At 45.9% G+C, this 17,153-nt stretch overlaps 3 protein-coding genes across 4 annotated transcripts in view; 2 read left to right on the top strand and 1 right to left on the bottom strand.

Annotated features, from left to right (window-relative positions):
• MOB4 (MOB family member 4, phocein) overlaps positions 1-5,205 on the bottom strand; it is a 20,161-nt gene extending 14,956 nt beyond the window's left edge. Inside the window, exons 1-2 of one of the 2 annotated variants that reach the window (XM_036319351.1) lie at positions 5,053-5,205; positions 525-587 (exon numbers count right to left, since the gene is read on the bottom strand). In XM_036319351.1, coding sequence (XP_036175244.1) covers positions 525-587; positions 5,053-5,112 — 123 coding nt within the window. In that variant the 5' untranslated portion in view covers positions 5,113-5,205. Of the gene's footprint in view, positions 1-524; positions 588-3,822; positions 3,949-5,052 lie in introns of those variants that run through there. The other variant, XM_036319352.1, reaches the window with a different exon arrangement.
• Positions 3,972-17,153, top strand: LOC118661359 (E3 ubiquitin-protein ligase SIAH1-like). Its single transcript, XM_036319350.1, has 2 exons — positions 3,972-4,069; positions 16,173-17,153. The coding sequence occupies exon 2, from the start codon at positions 16,219-16,221 to the stop codon at positions 17,095-17,097; it is 879 nt and encodes a 292-aa protein (XP_036175243.1). The 5' UTR covers positions 3,972-4,069; positions 16,173-16,218; the 3' UTR covers positions 17,098-17,153.
• Positions 12,728-15,608, top strand: LOC118661355 (bromodomain testis-specific protein-like). The gene has a single exon (XM_036319344.1). It carries the CDS (start codon positions 12,743-12,745, stop codon positions 15,509-15,511), a length of 2,769 nt encoding a protein of 922 aa, XP_036175237.1. The 5' UTR covers positions 12,728-12,742; the 3' UTR covers positions 15,512-15,608.

Raw genomic sequence — 17,153 nt, 5'->3', positions numbered from 1 at the left:
AGGGTCACAAGCGGGCGGGACTGGCCAACCCTCTTGGTCCCTCGCCCCCTGGCCGTCAGGTTCCAATTGCCCAATGACAATCAATGTTTCTCCCCCGCCCTCCACTTCTCTCTCTAAAATCAATAAACATGTCCTTGGGTGAGGATTTTAAAAAATGGTTAAAAAAAAGTAAAGCTTAGGTACATGTTCGCAAGAGTTCAGTCACCAAATCAATATGCTACTTCTATTTAATGTTATTCTAATTTAGTATTCAATTAATTTTGAATTAAGTTCACTGTAAAATCAAATTTGGTACACTAATATAGTACAGATTAACATATTTTAAGATATTAAAATATATTTAAGTTTGATTATAGTTTAATATGCCATCTTAAAACAAAATGAAGGTTGACAAAAGTTTTAAATGGCCATCCATTAATTCCACGGATTCTGGTTTGTGCTAAAAGACATAGGAATACTTAACTATCTCAAGGAAGGTCAACTGCTTAGTTTATTGGTGTTGCAAAAGAAACTATTGTTATTACCTGCTGCACAGCTAGTGTACTGTCCATTTCATCAAAGGATTCATCAGGCCAATTATAGAAATCCTATAAAAAAATTCATGGTTAAAATACAAGATGCAATACCATTATGATTAACTTCAATTCTTAATAAAATCCAAAGTTATACTAGAGGAGCGGAAAAGCGCTCATATTGTAAGCATTGTGGTTATCCTATATAATAAAAGCCCAGCGACCATAACGGCAGAACGACCAGAATGACCGCTCGAGCAGTCACTATGAGGTGCAGTGACTACCTCTTGGCCCCTACCCCTCGCCCGCAGGCTCCAATCGCACAATGGCAAATGGGGACCCGGGGGTGGGTGGCGGGGGATGTGGGCGACGCCAGGCCAAGACCCCCACCCCACCGGTCGCTCTACACACAGAGGGTGACCTGTGGCAGGGGTGGGGCAGGCGAGCAGGTGGGAATGGCCGACCTCTTGGTCCTTCCCCCTGGCTGGCAGGTTCCGATCACCAGATGGTGAATGGGAAACCGGGGGTGGGTGGTGGGGGATGCAGGCAGCGCCAGGTCAAGGCCCGCGCCCCGCCAGTCGCCCCACACACAGAGGGCGACCCACAGTGGGAACAGGGTCACAAGCGGGCGGGACCGGCCAACCTCTCGGTCCCTCGCCCCCTGGCCGTCAGGTTCCGATTGCCCAATGGCAAACTGGGAACCAGGGTGGGTGGCGGCGGGGGGCAGGGCCGGCTGCTGGCAGCAGGGGAAGATGGCCCTAATCACAGGATAGGCCTAGGAACCATACCACCACACGACTTTCGTGCACCGGGTCTCTAGTCTATAATAATAAAAGCGTAATATGCAAATCGACCAAGCTACCAAACAGCAGAACGACCATCTGGACGACCACACTATGACACCCACTGGCACCAGGCCAGCCAAGGTGGGTGCAATGCAATTGGTCAGGGGCCCAGCCATCTCCCCATGACCACCCTGCAGAGGGAGGCCCAGGCCGCCAACCAGTGGGCTGCGGCAGGTGGGCAGGGCCACCATCGCGGAGCCCTGGCTGGGTGGACGGGGACTACCTCTTTGGGGCCATCGATCGCGGGGCTCCCAGACTGTGAGAGGGCACAGGCCGAGCTGAGGGATGCGCCCCCCCCCAAGTGCACAAATTTCATGCACCAGGCCTCTACTCCATAAATAAGTTAAAGTAATTTTACTCAATGTTTTTAAGTGAACACCAAGATTTTATTTAATTGAACTACAAGTTACTTTTTTTCAACCACAAATCCTTCAATAGGGCTCCCATAAACCTTTCATGTATCACTTGAGGAGATAAGTACTACTTTTTTGTTTATTGTGGTTAAGTATCTTCTCAAAAAGTTACACTTAAAAGTCTCCAGGCACCTGAAGATTTGCCAGCTTGGCTTGTAGCTCAGTTGCAGGCTCCATTCTTGGCCCCAACCAACAGATGCCTCTCTCCACATTGATGATTCTCTCTCTCTGTCTCTCCCCCTTCCTACCACTCTCTCTAAGAATCAATGGAAAAATATCCTTAGATGAGGATTAATAAAAAAATAAAAATAAAAAAATCTCAGGGAACCATAAAACTGATCAGTTTTTACCTAGAGAACAGCTAGTGTTAGTAGTAGCACAAGTGTTATTTTCTTTTAGAAAGACATTATAAACTATTATTCCAATTCTAATGATGTTCTAAATATCTAAACAAAATATGAGCTCCATCAAAAATAGAACAGCCAATATAATATTTGTTATTAACACATTTCGTACCGCTCACGAGTGTTCTCGTTTTTCATGCCCATGAAAAAAGGAGCGAATCTAGATACGTAAATTTTGTTTGATCCCTCTTCATAGAGAAAAATGTTTTACGCAGTACCATACGTTAAAAAAGTACTAGGAACTTTAATTGTTTGTTTTTGTAAATAAAAATGTTATAATTATTGAAAAACAACACCTAAAGTGCATTATGAGGATTTAAATAACGTGCAGTTTGCCCAAAACGTGTGGTCCCTGGCGTATGTCTTAGAGATTTCTATGCGGTACGCAATGTGTTAAAATGTTAGAAAACACATAGTAATATACAGAAAAGATGTAAAAAAAAAGTTAATTGGTAATAAATATTCTGCCTCATCACACCTGTGATATACTTTAAAGACTGAAAGGAGGAACCAAAAATCCGGGTTAATGAATGTTCTCATCTAATTCCGTCAATAAACACTTATTGAAAACCAACTATGTGCCAATTCCCAATCTAACCAATCTTAAAAAAAGTAGGAAGACACTCCACTACTCTATGATAGCTCTAAATAAGTCATCTTGGAATAGACTCATTTCACTGAAGGAAATTAGTGTGACAGGGCAGCATGCTGTGTAAGCAGTCTTTTTTTTTTTTTTTTTAACCCTAATCTTTTCTGCCACATTTTATTTAACAACCTTGATCTATGACAACGTGGAAAAAGCAAAGGAGCTTTCTTATATGTGACTTACTCATAGCAGACAGATGTATTACAATATTAATTTACAATATATTATTTTCTTTCAAACTTCATAACTTTTGAGTAAATAAAAATGGATGACAATTACCAGAATGTGAGTTCACTTTTTTTTAATATAAAATATAAAAGGTGATCACTTAATAAAAGAAAAAAACAACAACAATGTTTCCACAGAATAAGAAGTAAAGATATCTAAGAGAGTATTTGCAGGTAAAGAAAGTCTGGAAAGGGTAAAAAGCCTCAATAAAAATGTCCAGTAGCATGACAACAAAACTGCCAGAGCAACTGACAGCTAAAAGTGACTCTAGTAAGGACTTCCAAACCAAATTCTCTAAAAGTCAATCCTAGAAGCAACTTGTTTACGGAGAAAAAGTCACCAGTGAACTAAGAATGCAAAACTATGGGACCTTGAGCAAATGCAGAGGATTCTCGGGGCTGAATCTCAGGGCCTCGGTTTTCTTATCTGTAACATGCATCTGGGAAGGTGTCTGGATCTCAAAGATTCCTTCGAAAGGACCCCCTTTCCAAAATTCTGTGCAAGATATGAAAAGCCACTCTCCGGCATACGGTCACAGCTCTATGGTTTTCTGTTTTGTTTTGTTGTGTGTCTTTTGCCCACTCGCACCACTCTTCCTTTAAAACTACATTTTAACACACCTCTTCTAAGTTTAGAGCATCTACTCAAGAGCAAGCCATTCAGCTGGCAGGTTCGTCAGACTGAGTCTAAAGGCCTATTTGATTTTTTAAAGAACGTGAGGCATCCCTCTTCTGCAAATCCCAAGAACCAATACCTAAATAAGCGCCAACTCACCCAACGACTGCCCTCCTGAAAGCGAACACCAGTTCATTCCCTGTGCCGCCCACATAACAACAAGGAAATTCACAGGGAATGCCCTCCAACCAGTCGCAGCCGAGGATGAGCACTTGCCGGACCAGAGAACAGCTGCAGAGAGAAGTAGCCAAAGGCAAACAGCAGGAGGAGGCGCAGTCAAGGACCGCCACCCAGATCCGGCTACACCAGCTGATGGGGCAAGCCGGGCAGGTGTGTCACACGCCAGGTGGGTCCTAGTCACCATGTAGGACCTAGTCGCCAGGTGGGACCCAGTCGCCAGGTGGGACCTAGACGCCAGGTGGGACCCAGATGCCAGGTGGGACCCTGATGCCAGGTGGGACCCAGACGCCAGGTGGGACCTATATGCCAGGTGGGTTCTAGATGCCAGGTAGGACCCAGTCGCCAGGTGGGACCTAGATGTCAGGTGGGACCCAGTCGCCAGGTGGGACCTAGATGCCAGGTGGGACCTAGATGTCAGGTGGGACCCAGTCGCCAGGTGGGACCTAGATGCCAGGTGGGACCTAGATGCCAGGTGGGACCTAGATGCCAGGTGGGACCTAGACGCCAGGTGGGTCCTAGACGCCAGGTGGGACCTAGTCGCCAGGTGGGACCTAGATGCCAGGTGGGTCCTAGATGCCAGGTGGGACCTAGATGCCAGGTAGGTAGGACCCAGTCGCCAGGTAGGACCTAGATGCCAGGTGGGACCTAGATGCCAGGTAGGACCTAGATGCCAGGTGGGACCTAGATGCCAGGTGGGACCTAGATGCCAGGTGGGTCCTAGATGCCAGGTGGGACCCAATCGCCAGGACAGATAGGCTGCGTTCCCACGCCCTCTCTCCCTGGCATCCCGACCCCCCCCACCCCCCCCAAAACCCTCCCCGAAAGCCCAGCGGTGTTTCCTGGCCGGCGGCGCCCTCCGACGCAGGTCAACTGGGGTTCAGGGGCGAGGCAAGCACCAGCGGAAGCTCCTGACAGGTCCCAGCCCCCGGCCTCGGCGACCCCCACCCGCCGCTCCGCCCACCCCTAAGGGGCTCCGCGGCCTCGCGGACCGCCGCGGCTCAGCCAGACCAGGGGCTGCGGCTCCGGAAGAGCAGGCCGGCACCGTGCCCCCGCCCGCGCCCGGCCCAGCCTCCTCCCGGGGCCGCCGACCTCCCGCGGCGGCGCTGCTCGGCGCCGAGAGCCCCCGCAGGGAAGGTGCCGAGATGGTACCTGCGCCTTGGTGCCCGGCCGGTTCCGCCTCAGCACTGCCGTCCCCTCCGCCATGACCATAGTGCCAGAGTCTGGGCGGCTGGAGTCGGTACCCGGATGTGGGGACGCTGCCTGCGCGGGGCGGGGCCGAGCGGCGCCCGGAGGACGGGAGCCGGGGAGGGGCGGCGCCTGGCGGAACAGCGCGTCCGCGCGGGGCAGGGCGGGAGGGCGGGGAGGAGGCCCGGAAGGGCCGGCCGGCGGCGGGAGGGGGTGAAAAAGGAACAGCCGACGGCTGCCCGGCGGCGGGAGGGGGTGGGAAGAAGGAACAGCCGGCGGCTGCCCGGCGGCGAGGGAGGGAGGGAGGGAGAGGCCCGGCGGCGGGGCCCACAGCGGTGGGGAGGATCTCCTCGGCCTTACGTTCGTGACATTAGTCGGACCGAGCTTGCACCATGGCGACCGTCTCGGTAGACCTTGCGCAAGCATAACTCCGTCCCGAAAGCCACCGTCCCAGGCATGCAAAGGGGAAAACGGACAGACACTCCGTTACAGGAACTCCAAAGACCCCGCATGACATCGGCCCAATCTCAGATCAGACTAGACCGGGGCCGAGAGTGTAAAGGATGGCTCCACCATCCGCCGACTTCAGAGCCAAGGACTTTTTCTTTAAAAAAAAAAATGCTTTTTATTGATTTTTTTACAGAGAGGAAGGGGGAGGGATAGAGTTAGAAACATCGGTCAGCTGCCTCCTGCACACCCCCCACTGGGGATGTGCCCGCAACCAAGGTACATGCCCTTGACCAGAATGGAACCTGGGACCCCCCAGTCTGAGGCTGACGCTCTGTCCACTGAGCCAAAGGACTCAAGGGCCCAAGGACTTTTTCAATAACAAGTTGGTTTGCGTCAAGGCCCCAGATGCCAGTGATCTGAGACCCAGTGGACACCTGGTAGGGGGCGTTAGGCGGACAAAATGAAATCGTGTTGCAAGTCAGAAAGCCGGAGGAGCACCTGAATGCCTCCTGGTGGGAGTTGTACATCACACAGGATTTCAGATTTTCTTTGTTGCAAGTTTTAAGTGTTCTCTTTAGTCATGAAATCATGGCTGTTTTGGCAAACTTTTTTTTTTAATTAAATCTTTATTGTTCAGATTATTACATTTGTTCCTCTTTTTTCCCCCACATAACTCCCCTCCTCCAAGTTCCCACCCCACCCTCCATCCTCACTCCCCACCCACTGTCCTCATCCATAGGTGCACAATTTTTGTCCAGTCTCTTCCCACATCTCCCACACCCCTTTCCCCCCCAAGAATAGTCAGTCCATTCCCTTTCTATGTCCCTGATTCTATTATAATCACCAGTTCATTCTGTTCATCAGATTATTTATTCACTTGATTTTTAGATTCACTTGTTGATAAATGCATATTTGTTGTTCATAATTTGTATCTTTACCTTTTTCTTCTTCTTCCTCTTCTTAAAGGATACCTTTCAGCATTTCATATAATCCTGGTTTGGTGGTGATGAACTCCTTTAGCTTTTCCTTATCTGTGAAGCTCTTTATCTGACCTTCAATTCTGAATGATAGCTTTGCTGGATAAAGTAATCTTGGTTGTAGGTTCTTGGCATTCATCACTTTGAACATTTCTTGTCACTCCCTTAGGGCCTGCAAAGTTTCTGTTGAGAAATCCGCTGACAGTCATATGGGTACTCCCTTGTAGACAACTGAGTTTCTTTCTCTTGCTGCTTTTAATATTCTCTCTTTGTCTTTTGCTCTTGGCATTTTAATGATGATGTGTCTTGGTGTGGTCCTCTTTGGATTCCTTTTGTTTGGGGTTCTCTGCGCTTCCTGGACTTGTAAGTCTATTTCTTTCACCATGTAGGGGAATTTTTCTGTCATTATTTCTTCAAATAGGTTTTCAATATCTTGCTTTCTCTCATCTTCTGGCACCCCTATAATTCTGATGTTGGTACGCTTGAAGCTGTCCCAAAGGCTCCTTACACTATCTTCTTATTTTCGGATTCTTTTTTCATTTTGCTTTTCTGGTTGGGTGTTTTTTGCTTCTTCGCATTTCAAATCTTTGACTTGATTCTTGCGCTCCTCTGGTCTGCTGTTGGGAGTCTGTATAATATTCTTTATTTCAGTCAGTGTATGCTTAATTTCTAGTTGGTCCTTTATCACAACATTGAGGGTCTCATTAGATTTCTTGAAGATCTCACTATATTTATCGGCGGTCTCACCAGTCTTTTCGAGGGCCTTACTAAATTTATCGGCGGCTTCTAGACAGTTCTTGAGAGGCCTTAAAAGTGTGGTTTTGAACTCTATATCCTGCATTTCTGTCTTTTGTGTCCTGTTTCTTTGTCTCCGCATTTTTTATGCTTTTTTGGTGCAACCCCTTGTGGTCTTTGTGTGCAGTCTTGTTGTAGTTAAGCCTTGATTGTTGTGGGTAATACTGGGGGAGATTTGACCTCCCGGCCAACTGGCTGTGAGAATTGGCTGTGTCTGCAGTGGGAGATCTTCTGTCCTCTAGGGAGGTGCTATTCTAGCCTTTGCCTGAGGCTATCCCGAAAATGCCTCTGTGCAAGGCTTGGGCAGGGCGGGTTTCAGGGGATCAACAGGGCGGGCCAAGCGAGCAGTTATGGTGGCTCTCAGTCCCGGCCCAGAGGCTCTGCCTCTCAGAGTCCCAGCAACCACTGCAAACCTCAGAGAGAAAGCTGCCCTTGAGTTCCGACTGATGCCAGACAGTCCCACTTCTCCCGTTTGAGTCTTGGTCCCCAGAGACTTGCCCGGAACTGGAGCCCAGAGCCTGAGACTCCCTCCCAATTGAAACAGACAGCTGCACCCTCAGCCGCCAGCCTGCTTGGCACGTAACTCCGCACCTTTGTATTTTACTTCAGCACCGCGCCTCCTCTGAGTCTCGGTATGCTTTTCTCTTTCCTTCTAGTTGTAGAATTTCCCCTCAGCCAGCCTTCCTGTGGTTCTGGGTGATGTCCATTCCGTCTTTTAGTTGTATTTTTGAAGTGGTTGTGCGAGGCAGCAATCTCCGGTGTTTACCTGTGCCGCCATCTTGGTTTTCTCCAAACTTTTTTTTTTTTTAATATATTTTTATTGATTTCTGCCCTAGCCGGTTTGGCTCAGTGGATAGAGAGTCAGCCTGTGGACTCAAGGGTCCCAGGTTCGATTCCAGTCAAGGGCATGTACCTTGGTTGCGGGCACATCCCCAGTGGGAGGTGAGCAGGAGGCAGCTGATCGATGTTTCTCTCTCATTGATGTTTCTAGTTCTTTATCCCTCTCCCTTCCTCTCTGTAAAAAATAAATAAAATATATTAAATATATATATAATTTTTTTTTATTGATTTCAGAGAAGAAGGAAGACGGAGAGAGAGATAGAAACATCCATGATGAGAGAGAATCATGGATCGGCCGCCTCCTGCAAGTCCCCCACTGGGGGGTCGAGCCCACAACTCGGGTACGTGCCCCTGACGGGAATCGAACCCAGGACCCTTCAGGTCTCAGGCCAACGCCCTATCCACTGAGCCAAACCGGCCAAGGCGGCAAACTTTTTTTTTGTTCCCTGCTTAGAAACTTTAAATCTTTGATCTGGGATGGGAGAGGCCTTAGGATAGATACCTAATGAGGAGACAGTGGGTGAAGAGTGCATACAGTAGGGTGACTTCCAAGAGAAAACATCAGCTACCCCATCAAATACACGAAAAGGTACATTGAGAATGCAGAGAGAACCATGTCACAGACATCACCCAAAGGTGTGAGGGCTGGAGGAGAGGTTGGTTAAACTGAGTGTGTGCAAAACTGAGTAACTGTCAGATACTTGGAACTTTGGCTCTGAGTGTTTTAACAGTAGGAAGTTTTTTTGCCTTAAGTAAGATTCCTGTTTCATTGAAGATGTATAGACTGGTAACTTTTCAAGAGCAAAGACTTAATTCTTAATTTCATCACCATCTTTTAGATACAAGAGGTTTATTCATTCAACAAATATTTATTAATCAATCCCCACTATGTGTTCAGCACCAAAGCAGGAGTATGCAAAGACCCAGTCCGTAATCAGAAATTGCTCAGTGTCTAGCAATGGGACATGTGCAAATCACCAGTTCTCTTAGGAGATACAGTGAGAATCTAAGACAAGTGAGAATCCAAAGTATGTTGTCTCCCAAAGAGACATGGGGTGGGTGTGAGAGCAGAGTCCTAAGTAGGTCTCTCAGTCTGTGGACAACCCATCTCCAAGAATTCAATTAAAATTGGTCATGTTCTGTGCCCCTGAGCAGTAAATATCAGGTACCTATGTTTGAGGGGCTCACCTTAATATTTTCTTACGTCCATATTTGTTATACTGTCTCAGCGCATCTGATAAGAACAAGAGAAGACCATTAATTGACTTCTTTAGAGCTTCCAAAAAAAAAAAAAAAGAACAAGAGAAAAAAGGAATAAGTAGGTTTTTAATTCAGGAACAAAGTACACATTCATCTCGTTGAAAAGTCCAATAAAGTTGCATATGATGTCGACTCTGGCCTTGTTCAGAGGAAAAACCTTGTTCTTTAGGGTTGAAATATTTCTAGCTCATAACCTTCACATTTTACTTCCTCTGTGTCTGCAGATTATGACCTTTAAACAAAAATCTTTCTATAACCAAGGTTAATTTGGAGGGCGAAGAAGAAAAAGAAAAACAGAGTATGATCAATAATAAGTTACATGTAATAATGTAAAAACTGATATATTTTGGTTAAAGGAGAAGTAGTCTTCTCAAAGGCAATATAGAAAATTTAAAATAACTCTGGGCTGGGACTAGAAAATCTAGATTATCTTGCCTCTTGACCAGAAGACTTTGAACATGCTATCAAATAAAAGTTTCCTTTTTTATTAAAAAAAGATTAATTGATTTTAGATGGAGGGAGAGGGAGAGAAAGGAACATCAATTTATTGTTCCACTTGGGCTGACCCAGCTTGCACAATGGCGACCATTTCAGTAAACCCTCGCGCACCCAGGGTTTACTGATGCACCCACTTGGTTGATTCTTGCATGTGCCCTAATCAGAGATGGAACCCACAGCCTTGGTGTTTTGCGACGATGCTCTAACCAACTGAGCTACCTGGTCAGGGCTAAAAGTTTCTTTTTTTAATGAAAATAGTTCAGAGCACTTCTCTCTCTCTACCTCTTAGAGTATGAAAGTAAATATAAAAGTAAATATTCCTGGAAGTCTCTTAGAGTTTTAGAAAAAAATATTTTATAAATCCATAGTATCATAAGGAATTTCAAAAATATCTATTCAGCCTAGCCAGTGTGGTTCAGTGGTCAAGCGTTGACCCATGAACCAGAAGGTCATGGTTCAATTCCCGGTTCAATTCCGGTCAGGGCATATGCCAGGATTTTTGGATCAATTCCCCAGTGGGGGGAGTATGGGAGGCAACCCAATAATTCTCTCTCATCCTTGAGGTTTTTGTGTGTGATTTTTAAAATATATTTTTATTGATTTTAGAGATGAAGGGAGAGAAGGAAAGAGAGAGAGAAACATCAATGATGAAAGAGAATCATTGACTGGCTGCCTCCTACACGCCCTGCAACCTGGGCATGTGGCCTGACCTCCTGATTCATAGGTTGAAGCTGAACCACTGAGCTATACCAGCCAGGCCTCATCATTGATGTTTTTATCTCTCTCTCCCTCTCCCTTCCTCTCTCTGAAATCAATAAAAAATATCTATCAATATGAAATTCTTTGGGGGAATTTTTAAATCCAAATAAAATAGTGAATGCCCATTATGTGTAGTAAGGCACTGAGCAGGTGCTGAGAAACATGAATAAGAAGTATAAGGTACTTTCCTCAAAAAATAAAAAGTAATGGGAAAGGGGGAGCGGTAGACTACTATACTACAAAGCAAAATGTCTTAGGTATTGAAGCAGCCCTTGTTGGTTGCCTGCTTGCTATCCTTCCCCTTTGATCTTGCTCAATATCCATTTTTCCCTGTAGGGCCTGGGATAGGTATACCCATCTCCAGCTGAATTATAAATCCCTATTGGTCTAAGCCAGTGATTTTCAACCTTTTCCACCTCATGGCGCACATAAACTACTAAATTCTGCAGCACACCAATATACACAATTTTTGCTGATCTGCCAAAAATATAGGTATAATTTTGAGTCATTCATATGGGGCGGCTATTGTTGTATTGGTTATTGTCATTTTTTATTTGACAACAATCTAAGGGAAAATAGTCAGGTATTTCAAGTTTTACAAATTCTTGCCATGGCACACCGATTGAAAATTGCTGGTGTAAACCAATATTCAATTAAAGAATAAACATGTCCCTGGCAAGATAGCTCAATTGGTTAGAGTGTCGTCCTCATATACCAAAGATGTGGGTCCAAACCCCAGTCAGGGCATATATAATACAAGAATCAACCATCAAATGCATAAATAAGTGGAACAATAAATTGATGTTTCTCTCTCTCTCTCTCTCTCTCTCTCTCTCTCTCTCTCTCTCTCCCCCACTCCCTTCCTTCCTCCAAAATCAGGGTGTGTTTGTTCTTTTTTAAAGAATAAACATGTGACTCCAATTTAGCCTAAAGAAATACGAAAGGATATCTGATGGAGCACTTTGGGGAAAGAATTTCTTGCAGTCCTTTTTGTCCGGCCACTGAACATTTCCGAGTCTGGGACTCCATCAACCATCACGGAGATGCAGGAGATTTCATTCCAGGCCAAGCAAAGTCGAAGCAGTAGGGAAGCGTGGGGATGTATATTCATAGTTGAACAAATTAGTCTCTATATAAAATTTTATACATATATTTTCAACATATTTGAAAATTACTTGGTATGAAAATTTGCCGGAAGCCAGTCCACCCTTGCTGCTTGACACAGTCACTGCAGGGAAGAAACATCTGCACAGCTTATGTTTCAAGGGACCTGGCGTATATGGCATATGTGTTTTAAACAGGACCACCTCCCTGAGAAAGGTTGTTTCCCCAGGTGGGTATTTTTCCCTGGAGTTAGGGATTAACAGGACTAAGGAAGGGAATCAGTAAAACCCCTTAACTAAGTGCCAGGCGGGTAATCAATCACTTTAACTAGGAACAATCACCCTTAAGCTACATAATCTTTACTTAGGATAATCTCCTTCAATTACTCCCTTGTAGCTTAACAGAACAATAGAGTTGTAGCCTTGGAATGGAGATAACAGACGCCCTAACCTTTGGAATAGAATGGATAGGATTAAAATCAACTGGTATAAATACAGATGTAACAGGAGAAGACAGACAGAACCTGGCTGGAGAACTTGACTGGAGAACCTGGCTAGGCTGCTGATCAACTGAACGCTGTCTCCGTATCATTTCTTCTTCGCCGACTCCATCCACACCTTTGGGAACCCCTGGACCTGCTGGGGTTGGACCCCAACAACTGGCCCAAGAACAGCCACCATCGAGGTGAGAGCTGGTGGTGACGGTTGGTGGAGAACGGCTGCCTGCAGCATATTATCCTGTGCAAGCTCCAGGGGACGATCAGACAAGATCCTTCTTAGAAGACAAACTTACAGACTTTTCCTGCTAAGACGTCAATTTGTGTCTTAGAAAAACAGAAATACTGTGAAAGATTGAAATAACCTAAATCATCCAAAACTAAGGCATACATAACAAAACAACTTCTAGTACTTGTATAGAAAAAGGACATGTATTTGTAGACATTAGAATATCAGAATTTGAAGCAATTAAGAATGTCTCTGCCAAGAAGACAAATAGCTATTATTAACCCTCCACCACCAGAATATATAAATACTAAGAAAAATGGGAGATTGACAAATCAGCTGCAGTATCTACAAAAAGTTGTCTTGAAGGCTTTATGGAAGCATAGTTTTTCCTGGCCTTTTCAGCAGCCTGTGGATGCCGTGAAACTAGAGTTGCCCGATTATTACACCATTATCAAAAACCCAATGGATTTAAGTACAATTAAGAAGCGCTTGGAAAATAAGTATTATGTGGAGGCTTCAGAATGCATAGAAGACTTCAGAACAATGTTCTCAAATTGTTATTTATACAACAAGCCTGGAGATGACATTGTTCTTATGGTAAAAGCTCTAGAGAATTTATTTAAACAGAAATTATTACAGATGCCAAAAGAAGAGCAAGTTGTGGGTGGTGAGGAAAGAATCAAGAAAGGCACTCAACAGAATGTAGCAGTTTCTTCTGTTAAAGAACAACAGTCTCCTAAAGGATCAGAAAAAGTATTTAAGCCGCAAGTGAGTCCCTCTGTATTTCCTGAATCATCTACTTCTCCTTTAAATATGGCACAAGGTGCTCCACCCAACTCTACCTCACAAACAGTGGCCCAGGTTACAAAGGGTGTAAAGAGGAAAGGAGATACAACAACTCCTACAACTTCAGTCGTTAAAGCAAGTGGTGAACCTTCCCCAGCACTTACAGAAAAAGACCCAGCCAAAAGGCCACCCGTAAAAGAAAGTGGGCGGAAGAATGTTTTGCCGAATTCTCAGCAACAATATAAAGTTAAAGTAACTGAACCATTAAGGCACTGTAGTGAGATTCTGAAAGAACTGTTTGCAAAGAAGCACTTTTCATATGCATGGCCCTTTTATAATCCTGTCGATGTTAATGCATTGGGACTCCATAACTACTATGACATTGTGGAAAATCCAATGGATCTTGGAACTATCAAGAGAAAAATGGACAACCAAGAATATAAGGATGCATATGAATTTGCTGCAGATGTGAGATTAATGTTCATGAATTGCTACAGATACAATCCTCCAGATCATGAAGTAGTGACAATGGCAAGAATGCTCCAGGATGTGTTTGAAATGCATTTTGCAAAGATCCCAGAGGAACCTGTTGAGAGTAAGCCTGTATATAATATCAAAACAGATACCGCAAAGTCCCTTGGCAGAGAAAGCAGTACTGAAACTTCCTCTGAAGATAACTCTTCTGGTGATTCTGAAGATGACCAAGTTCTCTGTGTTGCAAAGCTTCAGAAGCAGGTTAAAGCTATTCATCAGCACCTGCAGGTTCTATCCCAAGTACCACTCCATAAGCTAAAGAAAAAAAATGACAAATCTAAACGGGAAAAGAAAAAAGGAAAGGTTAATAACACGGATGAAAATCCAAGAAAGAAGTTTAAGCAAATGAAATTAAAGGAGAAATCTAAGAGCAATGATCCAAAGAAGAGGCAACAATCAGAGTTGGCTCTGAAATCTGAGGATGAAGATAATGCTGAACCTATGAGCCATGATGAGAAAAGGCGGTTAAGTTTGAATATAAGCAAACTCCCTGTAGATAAACTTGGAAAAGTCCTTCATATAATACATTCAAGAGAACCTTCACTGAGAAATTCCAGCCATGAGGAGATAGAGATAGACATGAAAATACTGAAAACAACAACACTGAGAGAGCTAGAAAAATATGTTGCTGCCTGTCTAAGAAAAAGACCACTAAAACCTAGTGGTAAGAAAATAACGAAGTCAAATGGAGAACCTTATGCACAGAAAACACAGGAGTTGGAAAAGCGATTACTAGATGTCAATAATCAGTTAAATTCCAGGAAACGCCAAACAAAATCTGAGAAAACGCCATCATCCACGGCTGTTGTTGGAATTGATTCCCAATTGAGTGACAGCAGCAGCAGCAGTTCGTCAGAGTCTGAAAGTAGTAGCGGTGATTCAGTTACTTCAGACAGCAGTGATTCCGAATCAGAAATGTTACCTAAATTTACTGAAGTGAAACAGAATGGAACTCCTTCTAAAGAGAAAGTAAAGATACAATCTACTATGCGAGATACAACCTCTAGTACTACTGCCCTTTTTCATCAGACTACACATTCAAGTGGAACCGCACCAGACCACCACCAGTTAGCAATTAATCATCAAGAATTAGAACATAAACCGAGTGTGGAAAACATTTCACCTTTACAAATCCTGCCTTTTTCAGGTGGTTCTGAAAATCACTTGAATGGCCTACCTGTGATGCATCAGTCTGGGGATGACGCAATGGTGGTCGAGTCTGAATGTCGAGTTTCTGTGCAGAAGGATATAAAAATCAAGAATGCTGACTCTTGGAAAAGTTTGGGCGAACCAGTTAAAACTTCAGGTGTACGGAAATCCTCAGATGAGCTCTTCAACCAGTTTAGAAAAGCAGCAATAGAGAAGGAAGTAAAAGCTCGAACACAGGAACTAATACAGAAACATCTGGAACAGAATACAAAGGAACCCAAAGTATTTCAAGAAAATCAAAGGCACCCTGGCTCCACCCTAGAATCTTTTTCAAATAAGATGCCAAACAAGTGCCTTGGAGACGAGCAGAAAGAACATCAGCAGTCACTGGAAGCCCAAGAGAACAGTAGCCGTGGGCTTCTCAAAGACGGTCATTTAGCAAGGGAGAGAGAGCAAGCGCGGAGGAGGAGAGAAGCAACGGCTGGTACCATTGATATGACTCTTCAACGTGACATTATGACAATGTTTGAAAACAGCTTTGATTAAAACTCAGTTTTTGAATTAACCATCAACTTAAAATGAATGATATAAAAGATTAAGATGCATATGGCACCCTAGCCGGTTTGGCTCAGTGGATAGAGTGTCAGCCTGCGGACTCAAGGGTCCAGGGTTCGATTCCGGTCAAGGGCATGTACCTTGGTTGCGGGCACATCCCCAGTAGGGGGTGTGCAGGAGGCAGCTGATCGATGTTTCTCTCTCATGGATGTTTCTAACTCTCTATCCCTCTCCTTCCTCTCTGTAAAAAAAATCAATAAAAACACATTTTTAAAAAATGTGGTATAAACTTACAAAATTTTCTATTATTCCGATATACTATATAGTATATATTATTCCGATTAATTACAAACAAACAAAGGAAGCCACGGGCGAGGGCGCGGACCCCGGTACACGGCTCCCGCGGCGGAGCTCAGCTGGGCGCGGGCCGCCTGCCGTTTCCCGCAGCCCCGCCCCGCGGCTCGGGCGGGCCGCTCGGTTCCGGGTGCCCGCGTTCTCCCACCCGCCCCGGCCCGCGCCTGCATTGTGCGCTGGCAAGAATGCAGCCTCCTCCCCTGTTTATGTCGTTGGGGAGGAGGCTGCGCCTGTGGCTGGGCCGGGAGGCTCGGGCCTTTGGTGATAAGCCTCGGTTTCCCCGGGCTTCGCTTCTCAGGTACTTTGGGGTCCTCTCTCGACTCCCCCAGACTTACACCTTGAGGATGTGGAACACCTGGGCCACGTTCCTGCAGATGAGCCGCCGGACGTCCACCGCGTTACCCACCGGGACCTCCAAGTGCACCCCTTCCCAGAAGGTGCCCACCCTGCCGGGCGCCATCGCGGCCAACAATGACTTGGCCAGTCTCTTTGAGTGTCCCGTGTGCTTTGACTACGCGCTCCCCCCCACTCTGCAGTGTCAGAGCGGCCACCTGGTCTGCAGCAACTGTCGCCCCAAGCTCTCCTGCTGTCCGACCTGTCGGGGCCCTTTGGGAACCATCCGCAACTTGGCCATGGAGAAGGTGGCCAACTCAGTCCTGTTCCCCTGCAAACACGCCATTTCGGGGTGTGAGATCACTCTGCCGCACACCCAGAAGGCCGACCACGAAGAGCTCTGTGCGTTCCGGCTGTACGCCTGCCCCTGCCCCGGCGCGGCCTGTCGGTGGCAGGGCTCCCTGGATGCCGTGTTGCCCCACCTGATGCACCACCACAAGTCCATCACCACCCTGCAGGGGGAGGACATCGTGTTCCTCGCCACCGACATCAACCTCCCCGGGTCTGTGGACTGGGTGATGATGCAGTCCTGCTTCGGCTTCCACTTCATGCTGGTCCTGAAGAAGCAGGAGAAGTGCGACGGGCACCAGCAGTTCTTCGCGATCGTCCAGCTGATGGGAACGCGCAAGCAAGCGGAAAAGTTTGCTTACCGACTCGAGCTGAACGGCCAGAGGCGGCGGATGACTTGGGAAGACACTCCCCGATCGATTCATGAGGGCATCGCAACGGCCATTATGAGTAGCGACTGTCTAATCTTTGACACCAGAATCGCACAGCTTTTTGCCGAAAATGGCAATCTAGGCATCCATGTCACTATTTCTATGCGTTGAAATGGCGAGCCCACATTTTTCTGGCCGATGTTTAAAACCATTGCGTTCAATTTCAC

Source organism: Myotis myotis, unplaced genomic scaffold (genome assembly GCF_014108235.1).
Source record: "Myotis myotis isolate mMyoMyo1 unplaced genomic scaffold, mMyoMyo1.p scaffold_m19_p_8, whole genome shotgun sequence".
Lineage (NCBI taxonomy): Eukaryota > Metazoa > Chordata > Mammalia > Chiroptera > Vespertilionidae > Myotis > Myotis myotis.
This window is presented reverse-complemented; position numbering and strand designations above follow the sequence as displayed.